The following is a 20,473-nucleotide window of genomic DNA, read 5'->3' as shown; positions in this document are numbered from 1 at the left end:
GTGATGATGGTCAATGATGTGATTCTATGTTTCAGTCATAAGTGTCAACCAGACCCCTTTTCACTGGACTGTGTGTGGTTTTATTTCCCCGGAGACACTGCATGAGAAACATATGAGATTTTATGATGTCAAACAGCGATATCTGATCTATTATATACACAAATATTTTGCCTGCCAGATAATCATGACTATTGATAGGATTAAGTGTTTTGATAATGGAATACTGTATGTGAAATAAGTTCACCATTGATATTTTAGTTAGAAAGAAAGAGCGTGTGTGTTAAAGAGATTTTACTATGGTCAAATAAATGACTATAAAGCAAAATGTCAGGTAGGGTATTGGTTTCTTGAACAGCAGTTAAAGCAGAAGGATATCCAATAAAACCTTAAGCTTATTAAAAGTAACAATTATAATAAATGTCCTGTTATTCAATGACAATTGCTTCCTGTTATGTCAATATGTAAACTCGGATCTGTACGAGAGGATGTTGACGGTCTCTCCCTGTAGTGCATTTATACGTCTGATGTGGATCATTTTGGTTTGTGTTTGCCTGCAGGCTGTCGACTGACATGATGTCATTGTTGTGTCATATTCCCCAAGGCCACAATTGGTACCTGCTCACGCACACTTTCTCTCACACAAAGCTACTATATTTAGTTCTGCCCCTAAACACTCTCGAGTCCTGTTCTGGATTAAAGCGTGTTTTTTTTGCTGTTATGTCCTTGTGTCACGGGGTGGTCTGTGTTATTAATGATAAGCAATAGCTCAGTTTCAAGTGTTTGTGGATTATATTAAGTGTTTGAGTCTTATAGCAGGTCACAATAAAGCATCTGATGATCTGCACATCTTAACATCATCAAGATGGAGTTTGTGTTTAGGAATCACATGGATGAAATGAAACCAAGTCAGGTTAGCTGTGATCGCAGTCCTCACAGACAGAGAAAGAACGAGAAACAGCTTTTCACTTGTCGTGATGTCATGTTGATTTTTGGCCCTCTTCAATGCTGACTTACTGATCACCTTATAAAATGTAAATGTTTAGATCTGTCATGCTTATGTGGGTTTCTGATAGATGAACCCACTTTATCTCCCAAGATTCCCTGCAGTTGTTTTGAGAGTTCTGCCTGGAAGTAAAGGCCATTTTCTATAGAGCTTCATTAATCCAAATAACAAACACACACACACACACACACACACACACACTGATGTCCATTAGTAACACACAAGACTTCAAGCTTATTTATGCACTGCTTCAAGAAGAATGGTAATGTCCACTCAGCCTTTGATAAAGCTGAGAAGCCAAATTTTTCTTTTTTTTATTTAGCGTAGCTTCATTGACTTCTATATCCACATTAGTCTCGCATAGCCAGATGCTCAGACTGATGGCAGAAGATCTGGACTCATTAGCAGCTTTCTTTGGCCAAGGACCGCCCAAGATGTCTGACTGACCTGTAAAGCCACCCAATCACAGTTTGTTTTGTTCAGCGTCACGTTTGTGGGTGTAAAAATGTAAAGTCTTTCGTAAAGTCCTTCTGACGTAAATTTTCGGATTCATAAAAATGTTCGCATTTTTAAAATGTTAGTTGGTACGAACCAACTGCTCCGTACCACGTGTACATAGTGCGTAAAACATTCAAAATGTCCTTTTTGACAAACATATTACGCTGCATTTTGATGCACTGTGTATCATAATTATATTTCTCGAGTCTTTTTTTCGCTTTTTACTCGTTAACTTTGGGTAAAACGCAGACCTCGTCACTGTCAGTCACGCTTTTAACACAGCTGTCCAATCGCAGTGGAGGAGAGGCAGGACAAACAGTACATTGACCAACCATCAACGTGTCTCCGGAAAAACGGGCAGTGCCACCAGGTGGTCATTTTCAGAAGAGCACCAGGCATTATTTCAGCTGGTTAAAAACGCTTTGGTGGACACACGTTAATTTATTGTTAAAATTATTGTTTGTGCAAAATAACGTGCCGAACATGAGAATGGAATCCAAAGGATTCCACAGCATTCCTAGATACGTAATTTGCATAGGCGGGGATTATGCTAATTATGAATGAGCGTGCATGCACGCCTTATTTACAAATGATTGGTATTCATTAACATACACACGTTTTACTATCAAATCTGACGTTTACGAAGTATTTGTGAATCCGGAGGAGAGTTTTCGTGAAGGCCCGTTTTTTTGCGCAAATCACTCATACATTTACTCGTATAGTATTTCCGAATGTTTCATGAATGAGACCCATTGTCCGTACATCTCCCAGAAATACTGCAAAATTCAGATGACATCTTGGAAACTCTTAAAGTGTTTGCAATTTTGTGTGCCGTATCAGACATTCAGCCAGTGGGCGTTTCGTCTGAGGCTACGGCCTATACCCATATAAATATATTTATGTAGACATTTTCCCACAAGCTGAACAAATAAAATGAATGTTAGTGTTGCAATTTTCCACTAACAGGCTGAAGAAAAGCACATGAATTGAATGTTAATGATTTATTCTGGTGAGGATGATGGGTGTGGGCTGCGGGCAGTGTAAAGGGCACCTGTTAACATCTTGTTACCGTGACTCTGGCATCTGCAGTCACAGATGTTTAACCCAAACACCAGAGGTGTAAAGAGTACCTGAAAACCATACTTAAGTAAAAGTACAGATACCTTGCAGTGAAAATTACTCCATTACAAGTTACAAGTCACCAATTCCAAAACGACTTGAGTAAAAGTCTTTGAGTATCTGATTTTAACAGTACTTGAGTATTTTACTCATACTGAATGTAGGCTCAAAGCAGCACTAGTCCTCAACACTTAAGAGACACGTCAGTGAAAAACTAGAAACAGTTGATTCGTGAGGAGAGCAATCGCATTTATTTTCTTAAATCATAATAAGACTGAACACCTCAAAATTGCAACAAATCATGGTCGACACCATAACCTACGTCATTACAAACACCCTAAGTCTCATTTAAGCTCAAGTGCTCATAAGTAAACCAAAGTCCTTCAAAAAGGTCTCTTCAATATAACAGATAAATAAAATAATGTTAAGTAGAATTAAAAAGTCAAAGCCTTTTTGCACTGGACATGCTGGTTTGGGCCTCATCGCCAGCTGCAGTCAAGTCCTCATTTCACATACACTGTTAGCCCCTTACCTGCCATTTCTACAGTAATATATTGGCAACACTGTTGCCAGCTAGTTACTGTAGGTGTTTTACAGTAAACTACTGCAATGGCTGTTTGAAGATACATTATTAAAGAATCTATTAACGCACTTAAGTCACACAGTCTTAGATGAACACGTGTAAATAACAGATGAACACAATAAATCTGTCAAGATTTCACCAGAGGATAATTAAACACAAACATCAATAACATCTTCACATATTACAGACACCACTTTCACTTTATTTCTGTCATCTGTGTAAGATCTTATTGAATTTAACTCTAGTTCATTCTAGTTAGACTTTACAGGAACCGCAACTTTATGTTTGCTTAGTAACTGAAGATACATCTGAAAGAATTCAATCATTAAATAATAATAATATAGCATTTAAGATTTATTAAGATATGTTTGGTAAAGTGATTACATGTTATAATGGAAAGATCTCTGTCAGAAAATCTTTCTTTGCAATTGAGACACAGTTAGACACTTGACATACAAACCTCATCAATGGTGACAAACAATCATGAATGAGTTTTGTACTATGTACCCAGCATGCATTGCAGCATGAAGCTGTTCAGTTGATTGTCACCATTGTTGAGATTCATATGTGGATTGTTCATTTCTCTGTGTCCGACTCATTCTATAGGTTAATATTTTGTCTATATAGTGTGAGAGCACTTTTGAAAATTGAAATACTATACATTCTTTTTACTGGTTACATCACTTCATGGCAATAGTCCCACCATATGGTCAAATTTTGAGAAACATGTTTAGAGCACATTTAGGAAGAGTTAGTTTTTAAAATAAGAGCTTAGATGTGTGACCTACAGTAACTAGCTGGCAACAGTGTTGCCAATATATTACTGTAGAAATAGCGGGTAAGGGCTAACCGTGTTAAACCGCCAGCGATTGACATCTACCTGATACTGCACTCATATTCACATAAAGAAGCATGTTGACAAGTTTTTGTAAGTTAGAGCAAAATCCACAAGATTGTAGTACCTTCAATGCCCTGTGAATGGCAATATTAATTATAAGATAGGTGGCATGCAAAATGTAATGTGTAATTGCATTAGTCAGTACAAATGTAGTGGAGTAAAGAGTACATATACTTGTTCAAAAATGTAGTTAAGTAGAGAGTAAAAGTTGCTAATATCTTTAATACTCAGTACAACTACAAAGTAGCCAAAAATATACTTAAGTAAAGTAACTAAGTACATTTACTCCAATACTTTACACCACTGCCAAACACATGGTTGAGAGAGGGAGATTTGGTGAGATGTGATGGGAAGATCTTTAATGAATCGTCCTCTGGCTGTGAGCGGTTCAGTAGTTTGAGTTTTGAGGAGCATGCAAATGAGTCCTGGCCAAACAGGGCCTGCCGCCCTCAAAGCAATAGACTGGAAATGAGTCTGAAAATGAAAGGACACGGTGGTGAGGAGAAACGGACGGATAGACTGTGAGAAGATGGAGGAATAATAAATAAACATAAAACCGTTGTACAAGTAGACACTAATATAGCATACTGGTGTATTTATTCCGTATGACTAGTGTACAGTAAGTCCTATAAAGCCATGAAGAAGAGTTATGGAAGGAATGGTTCAGTTACAGTCATGACGCTATTTTGTATTTGCACAAAATGAGGGTGATTAATGATCATTTTCATTTTGTGCACACATTTAGACATTTTGTTCTCTGTGTTTCTAGTTTTTTTTTTCTTTTCATCATTTCAGTTTATTTAAATTTAGGTTAGTTTATTTTCATATTCCGACACATTTATCTTCATTTATTCAGGGTTGTTAGCTCTGATAGGACTATTGTTTATCTGGTTAATGATCAGTGGCTGCGTGTGTGCATGTGCTTGTGTAGGGTTGATCAATAAATGGATCATTTTTTTGAGGACCTGGTTTTATAGCATTTATTAAAGAAAACAGCTGCATTCTTTCTCCCGTGCAGATTCAACGTCAAACATTTAATATAAGCATCAGAGCTGTTGTCATGACGATCAGCCCGCATCTGTGCCTGTGAATCAGATATTATGTTTTGAGTGTCTGATTCACAGTTTCTTCCGATTAGATAGCGTCTTTCTGTGGTTTTTATGCTTTATCACAAACATTGTCCGTCTCGCAGAATACATTCGATGTATTTGTGTAGACACATTTATACAAACCCAAAGCAACTTACAGTGCATTCAAGCTACACATTTATATGTGTTCCCTGGGATTGAACCCATAATATTTATATTGCTAATGCAATGCTTTACCAAGTGAGCTACAGGAACACAAAGACTTGTTTGCTATATAATCATAAATGATAACAAAGGCGTTTTCCCTAAATACCGTAAATGAACAGATAACCTGTTGTTTGTATTGAAGTACAGAACGGTTCACAAAAATGACTGTAATTGGATTATTAATGGAATAGGAACCACAGTCTTCAATTCCTTACAAATCCTTGCAATTAGTCAAACATTGCTTGCAATGCACTTCTGAAGATGGGAAGTGATGTCAAAAAGTAAGAGAGATTTGTGGTGCTAATAGAATTGTAATTGGCACCTACATCATCAAACTCTTTTGATTCCTCACACTATAGTCTTGTGCTTGAAGGTCCAGAGAATTACTCCAGAGCAGCTGGTGTGTGTGCATGCTCCCAGAAAACACACACACACACACATCGAAGGTCTCTCTCTCTTCCCCTCTCATTCACCCTCTCTCTCTCTCTTCCAGAGCTGGCCGCTCCTGGCCCCTCCCCCGCCACACAGGAGTTGATGACACGCTTGGGGTTCTTACTGGGCGAAGGCATCCCGGGCTCCACGCGCATACCTATGGACGACAAGAATGAAAAAAAGGTATTTTTCCCTCCGCAGCTGCTGCAGGAATGAGAGACAGTGAAATGGGCGAGAGAGAGAGAGAGAGAGACACAAGAAACGCAAGGAGCGATTGAGAAGCACAGGAGCGGAGTAACAGCAGGCTGCTGGATTAAACGTTCACGCTGACCGGAGCGACTCCCGTCTGTCCGTGTGAGATGCAGTGAAGAGCGTTTCAGAGGCGGAGTGTGTCTGTGTCACGGCAGTAAGTCCTTCACGATCGGATCTGAAGCGCTGACAGATGAGAAAGTTGAATGAGCGCGAGGTGCGTGATAACTTGAGGATGCATATGAGGACCGGTTTAGAAATAGTTTTGTTTAAAGGACTCGCTGTGCGTTTGGCTGATAAGATAATTAGACAGCGACTCTGAGGCAGTACAAGCGCTCTTTGAATTCCGCTGGAGGTTTTCCCGTATTCTGTAACAGAGCTTCTTCTGTATGAAGCTTTTGTTAAATAAATCATAATCGTTCATCTGTCTGATGGCCTGTGGAAATGAAATTAGGTGTGATGATGCAACGACGCGTTTCGGTTGGAGATTTACTTTTTAATGATGTGATTATACGATGGGGTTTGCGTGTTGTTGGAGGATGTTGTCCGGTGGGATTCTGTGAAAGGTTTTAATCAGTTCCACAGACGGTCTCTGGAAAGTTCACTTGAAAGAAACTTTCATCTCGTATTGTGACCTTGACTGACTCACAGCCCAAAGATGACTCAGCTGAGGGTCTGGCGCTGGTTTGGGTCTCTGGTTTTGGTCGTTTGGGTCAGTGAGGTAGATCATAAACAACATGTTTAAGGGGCAGTGAAATGATAAGATTTTTATTTGGTCGGGATCTACTGAGATCAAATATTTGTTCGAATACAGTTCCGACTTGATTACTTCTTATCTGTGTTTCTAATTTTTTTATTAAAAATGGGCTTAAAATGTGGTGTAAATGTATGAGACTGTAATTCCAAAACTCTCAATGGAAAGCCGACAAAAAGCCAACATGCAACATGTCACTGTGTTATCATGTGAATAGAAAACCAAAACAGGAAATGACATCACAGAGAGGACCCCCTGTAGACCCTTAAGACTATGTGTGTCATTATAGGAGTCATTATATCAAAATGTTTTCTGAAATGGTGAAAGGTTTTCAACTCAACTAGAGTTACATGCTGGATTGAATCATAAAGGAATTAAGTGGAGAACATAATCGTAAAAAATGTAAATTCTGTCATTATTTATTTACACTCGTGTTAATTCAAAACCTGTATATGACTCTTTCTTCTGTGAAACACAAAGATATTTTGAGAAATGTCTCTAAAGTTTTGTGTTTAAGCTGTGGAAGTCAATGTCCAGTTTGCTTACCAACGTTTTCAGAATATCTTCTTTTATGTTCTGCACAAGAAAGTAAGCTATACAGAATTGGAATGACATGAAAGTGAGTAAATGATAAAATTAATTGTGGGTGAACGTTTAAATCTCTTTAAGCATGTAATAATATTGGCATTAGAGAGTAGATACAGTATGTTCAAGCAACTTGCCAGTTTATGTGTGATTACAGTTTTAGGAAATTCGAATTAGTTCAACAAAAAATCTATTTCTTTCTTTGTTTAATCGCCCTCAAATGTGAATGCCAACCTCTTTCCAGATATTATAGTCCTCATTGGTTGAAGGCATGACGTGGGCCATGTATCTGTGTCTCACTGGCTGTTTATTTTCAGCTTGTGGCTTTATTTGGATGGAGGTAAACATTACAGATGAACTCTGGGATTGATTCATATGTCTACAGGTCCTGCGTTCAAACATTTCTGTTCTGCCGATGGGTTGCTTCAACATAGGCATTACATTTCCACGATCTCTCTCTGTCTCCCTCTCTTTAGTCTTTTTCTATTTCACTGTCATTACACGAATAACAGAGATATCAATGTTTGGATTTTGAAACCACTAAAGCAGCCTGTATAAACACAACTTCTGTCTGTGTGTTTCTGCAGTGTGCAGTAAATCAGGGTATCAGTCCATGTTCTACTTTGACCAGCAGCACAGCATCTCCGTGCACGGACAGCCCCTGTTCCACCTTAAACAGTAACAGCAGCCGGCCAGCAGCCAATCACCGCAGCCCGTGTGGAACCATCACCAGCCCGAGCTCCACCCTCGAGAGCAAAGACAGTGGGATCATCGGTGAGATGAATGCACACGTTCAATCCGTGTTCCTGTGTGACTGTAATTCAGTATTTCCCACAACATCAAATGGAGAAAAAGCTTGTTTTCAAAATCATTCAGAATACTTCCAAAATAGCCAATTTCACATTTGTAACATATGCAAGACATATTTCTATCCATCTTGAATCTCTTTGCCACAAATATGACTATATTATATATGAATTTAAGGTGAAAACGTGTAAAATAATGTCATGTGCTCTTTTTGCACGTAACCATAAATAGTGAAATTAGAAATATACACATATACTGTATGTCCATGTTTATTACCTTTAATTTTCTATACATGGTCATTTGTGGCCATATGTCAGATTCGTGTATGGGATTGTTTTCTTTTCAATCAAGCACATTTTCTGTGCAAAATCTTATTACTGCAATCAGTGTTGGGAAAGTTACTCTTAAAAAGTAATTTATTACTAGTTACTAATTACATATTCAATAATGTAATTAGACTATGTACAAATAATGTACATAATTACTCTCTCCAGAAAGTATTTAATTACTTATTACTAATTACTTTCTGTATCCTACATCAACCTTGATTAGAATTGATTCCAGGATAGAAACGGCTTATTTAATTAATTCAAATAAATAACTACAATTATTCTTATTAACTGACCAAAGTATTACAAATGTGAGAAGGATGCATTAAAGCGTACATTTTAAAGTTAGAATTATAATTTTGATGTAATTTTCATTATTGAATATATTACACAGTATTTAGTTCAATTACATCACATGTAATTAAATTACAGAAAAAACAAGAGTAATACCTTATTTTACTTTTTCAAGGGAAAAGTAATAAAATTACAGTAACTAATTACTTAGTAACTAGTTACATCCAACACTGACTGCAATGCAATAAATCTCATTCTCATTACTGTAAAGCAGTACATTATCATCTTGTCCTGACACACTGAAATCACAATATTTAAATGTGTAATGTGACCTGCGGGGCGGCTTTGGCATGGTTCCGTGTGGACATTCACAGAGTGTTGAAATCACAGCCCCTGTTGGCCGGTTCTGAAGATCCAAGCGTGTGGTGTTTGCAGCATGAGGTGTTGCTGCAGCTTGGCCGTTTCAGAAAGTCGATTTTGAGCTGTTCTGCATTTTTAACAGTTGCATTACATTTCTTTATGAATTATGCAACAGTGCAGCGCGGAAGTCCTAGTTTCTTATAAAATATTTGAGAATGTGAATTAATAGCACAAGGTTGTACTAAGAAATGGGGTCTGACCCTAAATTCTATCAGGATTTGTTCGGTAAGAGAGACCATGGGTGGTATTTTGTCTCTGTGACAAAAATAAATCATACAAAAATACATGATTCCAGCTGGAGAGTTTCTTCGTTTTATTTGACCCATTAAAGCTCACGTTAACTCTTATTTGGAGAGTGCAATTTTTTTCCCTGGATGTAGCTACTCCTTGGATTTCATTTATAAAACATGAACACAATGAATTTGAGTAAATCGTTCATAAACCCTTTCTTAAGTAAACTGCAGCATTGAATGAAATGTGATCATTTAGATTACGCGCAGATTTTGGATGTTCTGCTGGTGTTTCATGAATGAGACTCATATGTGAGTTGTGAGGAGAAAGAGAGGAAGGATAGATCTGCTGAGCCGCTGTGAGGAGGTGTGGAACATGTTGCCAGCGGGCGATGCTGGTTTGTTGATGTAGAGGAGAGTTTTTGCCCTGTGTGACCCGCTCAGGGTGTAATTAATACTCGCTTGACTTTGAAGTTTGTGAGGGAACAACAGAAAGAGAAGAGAGAGAGACCGACAGAGAAAGAGAGAATCACTGAGAATATTTAACACATAATGTTGCGTTGAACAGCTGGTTTGATGGGATTAAACAGGTATGTGTATGTACATTAGTGGCTGACATTTTTTGGGGAAACAAAATCAAACAGGAAAAAATGTCAGCGGGAGTGGGCAGGACCGGGAATACACAAATATACCTTTGATATAAATAAACATATAATCTTCTGTTTGCTTTGGTGTGGCTGGTTAAGTGAAGGACGTGCTCCACACACCCGTAACAGTTGGTGGCGGTAATGCACCGAGTTGGTATGCCAACCACCAATTATATAAGAGAAGACGGCAGCTTCCCCATCCACTCACTAGACCGTAGCCGCCAAAATCAAAATGGAGTCGGACCCGAAACTCACGCTGCGAAGACTACTCTGGGAAAATGATGCCTCTGTCGTGCTCACCGACATTTCTGCGCGGTCTTACTGTATTTTTAACTGAAACTGACAGATTTCGGGGAAAAAGAAAGCACAGGAGTGGGAGGGAATGGGAGTCATTCTTCTGGGATTGGGACGGGACGGGATTTTTCCCCCAGTTTTTTTTGGCGGGATTGGGATGGGACAGGAATTTTGGGGGGGGAGTGGGACGGTAGAGGTTTGAAAATCCACTCCCGTGTCACCCTCTAATGTACATGCACGTTGGGCTCCAAAAGTCTGAGGCAAAAGATAAGGTTTCCACCTTCTTGGAAAGATATCCGATATCAAGAAATGTGAATAAATAATCACAATCAGATTTTAATTTTGTCATTTCCAAACTTGGACACCAATTTAGTAAAAGCTCTTAACTATTGTTAGAGTAAATGTCTTAATTCACACTTGGCCTTAAATTATTAAACCCTGTAGAAATATTTTAGAATTAAATTAAAATGAAATAAAACGGTTATTTATGAATGATTGGGAAAGTCATCTTCGGTAAATAAGTCAAAAAAAATTTGACATACGAACATAAATGTTAAATAAAAGCACTTACACTAGTGGTCTCAGACTTGTGGACCCTTTCTGTGTGTCAACTCTACCATGTGTCTGTTTGCAGCTGTTGTCGCACATGTTATATTGTAATAAACTCAACCGTTAAGTCTTTAACCCCCAAATCCCCCTCACCGTCCACTCAACACACATACAGTACGTGACTTTGGCTTCACATTCTCATTCACTCAGCGTTTTACGTTTGGGCAATTCCAGCGTTATGGACGTGACATTTTGCGTAATGGACGTGACATAAAAATGCTCTGAGAATGTATTTGTTACAAATATATTGAACGATCTTGTTTCTATTTTACTAAACCCTTGTTGATAGAGTCTAAACAATCAGAAAAATGTCAGTCTATGAACAAATTTGAAAAAAGGCAACTAAACATGGGTTATGGATGTGACAAAAAAGGACACGGTTTTTGGGAGACGACAAATTTTGTAGGATTTCTATGAATTAAAATGCACAAACCTGAATTAATAATACCCAGTGAATAGAGAAGGGATGCCTCTTTATAGAACATAAAATAGTTACTTTATTTTAATTGGATGTGACAATCCTGAAAATGGCGCTTACCTGACTGTGAATAAAACAAATGCTTTAAAAACTTGAAGAGAGTCACTCACATGAATATTTAAACCAACAAATGTTGATATCTGTGCTGTTAGAAAAAACCGTTGGTAAAAAGGTTGACATTTTCACGGAATTTCCCATTTCCACTTTTTCTCTGTGAGTTTGACTTTTCTCATCATGCATTTTACATTTTAAATATGAATACATCCTTTGCATGCATAAACATTCGCGTTCAGATTGAGAAAAACCTCTTGCTTATAACTTGAGCATGGATAAAAAATGTTGTTTAGCAAAACCTTATGAATATTTAATGTTGTTTATATTTTATGTATTTAATGTTGTTAAGTGGCCATACATGATTCCTTACAAGGCAGAGTAGTTAATTTGATGTCAAGTTCATGAAATAACAAGCGAGTGTTTCATTAATAGTGATAGTAAACAGACATCCATCTCGACAGCATGTTTGTAACTGGCAGACGGCAATGAGGTTTTGCCGGTGCAAAAGCAGGCTAACAGTCATTACCAGCATGTTTAATGTGTTGGAAAAGGTCAGCGGGTGACTCATCATTCATATCACAACATTGCTTCCGCTCAGGTGTAAGTGATGCCGGTCATATGGGAGTGACAGAGTGTTTTTTTTGTGTGTATGCCCTCACGTGGATGTTGTGTGCTTGATTTTCATTTGAACAATCTACTAATGTGAACAATGTTTGTGTGTGTGCAACTAAAATGTTATTTTCCATGAATGATATTTTTGGTGAACTGAGCATCATGTTTCAGTTACATCACTTTTTCTATTTTAGTTTCTCAAGAATTTCAAAATAGTTAAATGTTATGAAAATATTTTGTGGTTGCTTGTTTTGTTAGCCCATAAAATTCAGTCCACATTTAGATTAAATAAAACTGAAATCAGAACTAAAATAACTAAAATAATCAGAATTTTTTAAATAAAAAGAACTTTCGCTTTCGATGCATTTTGACCGTTCATGGACACGGCAATGGTGTTTTGGGGGCCTTAACAACGTTGCCGTCTAACTTTTCAAAGACACAAAAAAAAAACGTCTCTGTTTTGTGAATCAGAATTCTATTCAAAATCAGTGCAGACGTTGGAATAAATTGTTGTGCGCTGTGCATCTCTCTCGTTCTCTGTTCAGCCACCATCACAAGCTCATCAGAGAATGACGACCGCAGCGGCTCCAGTCTGGAGTGGAGTAAAGATGGGAGTATAAGGAGCTGTGGTCAGCATGCGCTGGCGCAGACGGCCGTACGGGCAGACGCGTGCTCTCCGGTGGCCGAAGAGGAAGGGTCAGCGTCCGGGACAGAGGGCAGGAGCAGAGCTAAGACGAGTTCAGGAGCAGCAGCTCACGGTCCTGAAGGACCTGTGCAGTACCACACGCAGACCTCATCCAGCCTGATGATGCCTCGACCAAACTCTGTCGCAGGTAAGAGGACGATCTTATCTCTATCTCTTCTGGTTTTTAGATCATCCCGTGAAATTGACGACTGACCCACGACTGCTGGAACTGAGACTCTTGGGAAGGCTGTGTGTGTGTGTGTGTGTGTGTGTGTGTGTGTGTGTGTGTGTGTGTGCGTGCGTGCGTGCGTGCGTGCGTGCGTGCGTGCGTGCGTGCGTGCGTGCGTGCGTGCGTGCGTGCGTGCGTGCGTGCGTGCGTGCGTGCGTGCGTGCGTGCGTGCGTGCGTGCGTGCGTGCGTGCGTGCGTGCGTGTGTGTGTGTGTTAGAGATTGTGGGAGAGGTCATTCTTTCTCTTGTATTTCTTGAGATGCCGGGCAGCTGTTGTGAACACGCTGCGTGCACACGTGTGTTAGTCGTCAATCAGGTTTCTGTGTTTAGTGCGAGATTAACGTTCTTCGAGCCGTACAAACCGATTATTCTTGTGTTGATCGAACAGATTATTTTCAGGACAATTGGACTGATTCTTCCCAGGTCGATCGAATCGGTTATTCTCAGGTCTTGTTCTTGGCGAGCGTTGTTGATGTGATGCAGATTAGGACACTAGTTCTGAACACTGCTGATGTTTTGAGGCCAGCTGAAGCAGATTGTGAGAGAGATGAATGTGTATGTTGGGGTTTGTGTGCGTGTGCAAGGTGAGGTGCGGCGACGGCGCTCGTAAAAAAGCCGTCAGTTATTAAACTGAGTTGACGTGAAACAATAAAAACTGCTCTGCACCATAAAACACGTTCACTTGTCAAGGTTAAAGCAGGTTGCCTTTACAGAGAGAGGGTGTGTGTGTGTGTTCATGATTTCATTCTGTACACCTACTTGCTTTTACTCATTTCACACATTGTTTGGACTCGGTGAATAAAGCATTAATCTTTACTGAGCGTTTGATAGATTCGTAACTTTAAGACGGGAATGATGTGAACTTCTGTTTTTATTCTGGTTCCTTAATTTTATCAGCGTTTCATTCATTCGAAAACAAAAACAAACACTTGGTATCACAGTTTAATGTGTATAAATGCCATTTATACAGTAGTTACTCAATTTGTGAGTCTTTTTGACTTTTGAGTCATTAAAAGGAACCGGCTCAAATGAATCATTTGTTTGTGAATAGAGTGGTCCGTTTATTGTCTTGTGTTTTTTGACTCTTATACTTTTTCATCAGATTCAATTCATACATTTATTTGGCTGTAGATTCAGTGTCGGCACAAGAAACACAATATTTGAGTACAGTGTCTCACCTGCTTTTTGTTCAGAGTATGAACCTGTTCTCTATTCCCAGGCATACTTACAGCACACAATCCCTTCACTCGCGTTTGTAATGAACTATCTGGAGCTCATGCCGGTCCCTCGTCCAATCATCAAGTTCGTTTGGCTTCAGGCATTATGATGTCATAGTTATGCAGCGTTGCTGTTGGAGTGGATTCAGAGCTCTAATTTTACGGTTGGTTTCTGACCTTCATCGGCTGGAGATGGAGGGACACTGAAGGACATTAGATGTAAAGGACACGGGATACAGTGTCTCACGGTCATTCCAGATGCTTTGGACAAGAGTAGAAACACAGTTAAAGAACAGTGCAGCTTTTTACAATTCATTATTTTTTATACTTTGTTTAACTTATGATATTGAGAGTCCAGTGTCATGTGCAGTGTGGTACTTTGCACTCTGGTTGGTTAGAGTTCAAATAAAAACAATTAAATAATCATTCAAATAGAAATGAAATGTATTTCATCAGCTAGATATTGTTTGTCTGCAGTCAAGCTATAAACCGTATTTCGTAGATATTCATTGACCAAAAAGTGTAGACATGCTGAAATTTGTAGTGAGACTAAAAAATAACCAAAGATAAAAATTCTGTCATCATTTATTCACCCTCGTGTCATTGAAAACCTATATACAGCTTTTTTTCTGGACTCAAAAGAAGATATTTTGAGAAATGAAGAAGAAAAGAAGAAAGAAAGTCTTAGAGGTTTAGAATGACATGAGGGTGAGTAAATGATGTTGTTGTAGTTGTTGTTGTAAGAAGGTTTGCCAGTCAAGACATAATAAGACAGCAATGATGTCATCATAATATTTACTTACTGTACTTATATGATTGGCTTTCTTTCGTGCATTTATTTAGTTCATTCTCACGCATGGCTATCGAAATGCCTCTAATGCAAAACACATTCTTCGGCTGTCCTGTGAATGCTGACGTCTCCTTTAACAGACACAGATCTTCTTTCCATCGCGTGATTGTTCATTGATTGATTGTTGATCCATTTACACAATGAGTTGTCTGCTGATGTCTAGTGAGTTGTTTGGGAGAGATTTATTTCTAATCATAAACATTAGATCCGTAATGCTGCTTTTAAGAGGCTTCTATCAAGCAAAAGGCAATTATCTTCAGTTCTAATAAAACAATTGTGACATCTGTTTACTTTAATGTCTTTTTGAGCTGGTATTCAAAGATATGTGCTACAGTTGACTTTCAGATTGCGTCTTGCAGATGCATCTAAGGAACAATTTACCCCCTAAAAAAGAAAATCCCTCCATTGTTTGCTTTTCTCTTATACAACAACAGTTTAAAAAAGGACAAACGTTGTCAAAAAGTCACACAAACCCCATAAAGGATTGTCCTGGAGGTATTTTTGAATTTCTGTTAAAGTGTTCCTTTAAGTGTTTTGAAGTAATTCTGCCCTTTAGTGTCACTAGTGATTTGATTTGCTATTCCTCCACTAATCATTCTTCACTTTCATTTCTAAGACTGAGCTTCATTTGTAGTAAAGCAGTAAAACATGATGTATGTGAAATAGTAAAACAAATAACACTGCCGTGCATTATAAGTATGAAATAGCAGTATATAGTCATATAGTAAAGACGCATTGTTTTGATTTTTCCCAGGATTTTAAAGTGAACGAGCTTTGTTCTGATCATGTGCATTTAATTTACCTTAAATTATTTCACATTATCGATGTGTACACAATTATTAAGCCTAAATGATTGCTGAGTTTTACATTTCAATACATTTTCAAGTCTATAACTATCTTTAACTGGAGCCAAAACGTTTCTGTACTCCACGTAAATAGAAAAGTATTGAAGTTAGATGAGAAATGAAAACGATGTTGTGTTTTAATCCAGAAAACTGCAGCTCAACCATTCACTCGTATGACTTTGTAATCGGCTTTTGCCCTCACCAATATGGCGGTGGCGTTGACGTACGATCCAGTGGACAATGAGGGTGTCTAGGTGATATACGGTCTGAACGCACAGTTAGAATCTGTCACTTCGTACATAGTGATGTCATTCCAACTACCAGACACAAAATCTTGATTTAGAGCCACTTTGTTCTAATGCATTGTGTTTGGTTGCCAAGGTGTTATTATGTGGTTGCTAGGGTGTATCAATGTATCATGTGATGAGCTCTAAATACAACTCTAGATTTGATCAGTCATAGATGTAAATCAAATATAATTTTTTGCCCATTGTATCATCAAGTCAAATTATAAAACACTGCACAACTCAAGTTTTATTATATTCCCAACATGTATTTTATTTGACTTGCAGATAAAGTGCTCAAGGTGATTTCATTGATTTGCTATTTAATATGTGTGAAATAAAAAACAAAATGTTTTTATCAGAGAGGTGTGCACATGCTTCCTCACAAACCCAGCGGTCAGATAAAGCCGTTTGACGTCCTGTGTTCTGTGCTCTCGCTGCGAGGCCTTTCTCCTGAGCCGCCTCATTCGTTTGATTCTGTTCGATTGGCCTCTTAATGCCCGTAAGCTTCCAAAAATAACAGACATAAATCTATAATTGTATTATCTCACAGCAGGGCCTGTCTGCAAAGCGTCTCTCTTCACCTACAGCGTGTTCTGCCATCTGTAATCAAGAGAGTCAGCGGACATCAAGACACATATGTTCAAGATGTATTATTGAAACTAATGCAGATGGGGCTCAAGAAGGTTTTCTGTGGGTTCTTCACATAAAGCTATAGGAAATGTCTTTATTTGTTGTTGTCTTTCACAACGATGTAAAGTTTGTCGAGTTAAATTTCATCAAAAGAAATGACTATTGTGTGAACCGCTTTTTAACACCTAGCCCCTTAGTTGAAAACGGATTCTGGTAAGAAAATATAAGTGTGCTATCTTGTATGCTTGAATCAGTGCTGGGTTTGGAGTGGGTATTCGCATTTCTTACCACTCATGCAAGCTCTTTTATTGATGCGAGATAGCACGCGTGTGTCCCTTCATATGTGCCTCTCTCTTTTACTTTTGCACTTTTTCGGTCTTCTTCATATGAAGTGCTTGAGGCAGATGGTGTTTCAATGAGAGATGAAATTCTGCTATTTTCACTTCTTTGCTCTGCGGTCTACAGAGACTCGTGCTTAAGATTTCATCTGTGCAGACGCAGCGTTCCAGAACCATTGAGCATCTTTAATCCATCGGTCCAGATGGTTCTGCGGTGTGGCGCACAAAATTCTGAAGTTAAGAATCGAGTTATAATTTGAATCGGCTACTGGATGTGAATTGGAGTGACACTGAATTCAAATGAAATTTAAACTAGCACAAAGCGGATGAATTCCAGTTTTGCAACAAACAAAAATAGTATTATTAGGGGGCAGATTTTGTTTAATTACAGTCAATATTTTAAAACGTAAAAATTTTTAGGATTATTGTATTTTTAAAATCAGTATAAATACTATTAAATCGAAATGAATCGATATTAAATATATTATTTCTATATGAAATGTGTCCTGTTTGTTACCTCACATTTAGGAATAGAAATGTAACCTGCTCTGCGTCTCTGGCTCCTGTTTTGGTAAGTGACATGTGTGGTTTACACATGTGCCGCTCTCTTCTCTCCTGACAGCTGGGGAAGTGGCTCAGATGACGGGGCATCTGGAGTCAGTGATGCCTGCAGCTGCGGCCGCTTGTGTTCAGCTCGGCTGAGCTGTTTCCTCCTCTGCTCCTCTCTTCACTGGGACTGACTGATATAGCTAAAAAAAAACTTCTTGGGCTGTCACAATATCAGATTTTCACCACATAATTATTATGGCTCGAAGAATTTATGATAACAATATCATTGTAATATCTGTTTGAGTTATGGGGGGAAATAATAATGCTATAAGTCGAATGTATCTTTTATATTTGTTTATTTTCAGTTATCTTTTTTGGCCAATGAATCAGGGGGCAGAGAGAGAGTTTGTGTATTTCGAATAATAAGTTAAAGTAAGGAAGATAAGGAAAAGTAAAAAGAAGTGAAATGTTGCACAGTTACATAATGGTTCAGATCAGTCTGTAAAATACTGTAGCTTTGTGATGTATATGTAGCGTGGAGAAAAAAACGAAAGATTTGTGTGAGAATACAAAGTGTACAAGGTGTAGTTACAGCATCTGCCAGCAGGGGCAAACTACTGAGCAGAGCAGCCAAACCTTCACCTCCTGGGATGTTCATTAATTCTGAGTAACAAATACAAAGTCCAGAGGGTCTGACTGAAATGTTGTAGCATGTTTGTAAAATGGATTAGCGTCATTCTCAAAGGGCATGTGAAGAGGCATCTGACCCCGGGTCCCAAAAACCACGACATCTCGGCATGACTCGAGCGTGTTAATGAACATCGACACACACGGTTGGCTTTATGATAGATAAACAAAAGGTCCAGCCATTTGACCTCATGAATATTCAAATGATGACATCATTTAGATGATAAACATTCATATGCAGGCTCTTTTCTTCAGGGTCAACAGATTACTGGTGTGTCTGTCCAAACTGGAAGAATCGGGTGTAATCTGTCGAGCTGGTCACGGGCCAGTCTGATTAGAATTCTCTCTCAGAGATCTTCAGCTTTTGATAATCAGCCATTTGCACTGAAGCCCAGATGCAAAGATGTACAGCAGCGTTCACGGTTTTAAAGCACACAGCTGGATGATCAATATGTGGTCTTGTGTATTACATGTGCTGTGTTGATTTTTTAATAACCTGCAAAAATCGTTTTACATTAGGGATGTCGAAATATGCTGGTTTTGAGAAAACAAAACCGTGATATAAAAATCTATCATTGATATTGTGGTCATACTACAGATATGATGATTAATTAATAATTTATTAATTAATAATTTAATATGCTTGTATTTTGAGTGAGCCAAAAAAGAGAAAACACACAAAGGTGAAAAACACTATTTTGTATTTATTAAATTATTTTGAGTTTTTATTAAAAATAGCAGTATATGTTTCAAAAATATAATTTTCGCTAATTCTTTTGGCCACATTAATCATGTAATTGAAGTGATAGCTTTACTTTTGACTTTCGGGTATGCAGAAAGGTCACATTCGACTGAAACGTTTGCTGTTTTTCAGTAAAGTGGCTTCTATCTCACACTCATTGTCATTTTCTCATCATCTCGCATTATTATGGTGTACAGCCTTCCTTTTGCAATTTTGTAGCTTTTCATTCTTCATACCTCTTTTTAAATTTTTCTTGAAGGCACAGTGAGTTTCTGGCTATATTTTAGTTTTTTTAAACTTCCATATTATGCAAACGCCGTTAGTCTTCTCTATTTTTCTAACCTTAAATCTCTGTAAATATTTCAAACTGCATTAGGCTTAACCTTTACACCGGATGTGACGCGACACGACAGAAGACAATAGAACCCAATAGAATTTTAAATTGTGTCCACACTGGATGTGGCACGACGGTGTAGACACGAGGTGTGTCCCAAATGACTATACTAAACACTATGCACCAAAACTATGGACTGTGCACTCAACCATGTTAGTGTAGGAGTTCTAGAAGGGTAGTATCGTCCCAAATGGAATACTGAACGGTTTTATACTAACCAGAACTATATCGGTTTCGCAGACGAGCGCAAATGACGTCAATCGCACGGCACAATGCGTGTGAATAAAAATCAGTGTGTACCAACTTCCTTGTACATTTAATGTACCTGTAGTTTTCATCTGTTTTGCCCAGCATTACATTAGTCATCATCAGATTGAAGCGTTATCACTCTGCAGGAGAGTTTTGCTTGAGCAGCGTCTGATAGCCCGCCTCCCTTCCGCTACGTATGAGAAACTGCCACCGTTATGTGCGTGAAGTTTCCACAGTTCCACACGTCATATTTTCGGTTGAAAAAGATCATCATCCGGGTACTTAAAGTGCACATCTTTTTTGAGAATTTTCAATCTGAACGCACACTATTTATACTACAAAATGGCGTAGAAAAGTGCATAAGTCTCTTAAAACTACGGTACTATTTAAGCTAATCTTAAATTGTGTCAAAACTGTCTTACAGACAACATTTGTCATGCCTAACATTTAAAGTTGGTCTTGGCAAGTCTTGTCATTGTTTTAAGTGTTGCGTGTGATGAAAAGTTCACTGATGGGTCAACTGATTTGCTAGGGTCTCTCTCTCTCTCTCTCTCTCTCTCTCTCTCTCTCTCTCTCGCTCTC

At 38.4% G+C, this 20,473-nt stretch overlaps 1 protein-coding gene across 4 annotated transcripts in view; it reads left to right on the top strand.

Moving 5' to 3' along the window:
• Positions 1-20,473, top strand: part of tanc1b (tetratricopeptide repeat, ankyrin repeat and coiled-coil containing 1b) — a 100,211-nt gene that overhangs the window by 43,154 nt on the left and 36,584 nt on the right. For all 4 annotated transcript variants that reach the window (XM_057335723.1, XM_057335722.1, XM_057335724.1 and 1 more), the window contains 3 exons: positions 5,890-6,011; positions 8,004-8,190; positions 12,736-13,023. In XM_057335723.1, coding sequence (XP_057191706.1) covers positions 5,890-6,011; positions 8,004-8,190; positions 12,736-13,023 — 597 coding nt within the window. The remainder of the gene's footprint in view (positions 1-5,889; positions 6,012-8,003; positions 8,191-12,735; positions 13,024-20,473) is intronic.

This window comes from Triplophysa rosa, linkage group LG6 (assembly GCF_024868665.1).
Source record: "Triplophysa rosa linkage group LG6, Trosa_1v2, whole genome shotgun sequence".
Lineage (NCBI taxonomy): Eukaryota > Metazoa > Chordata > Actinopteri > Cypriniformes > Nemacheilidae > Triplophysa > Triplophysa rosa.
Note: the sequence above shows the minus strand (reverse complement) of the source record. Positions and strands in the feature narration are given on the sequence as shown.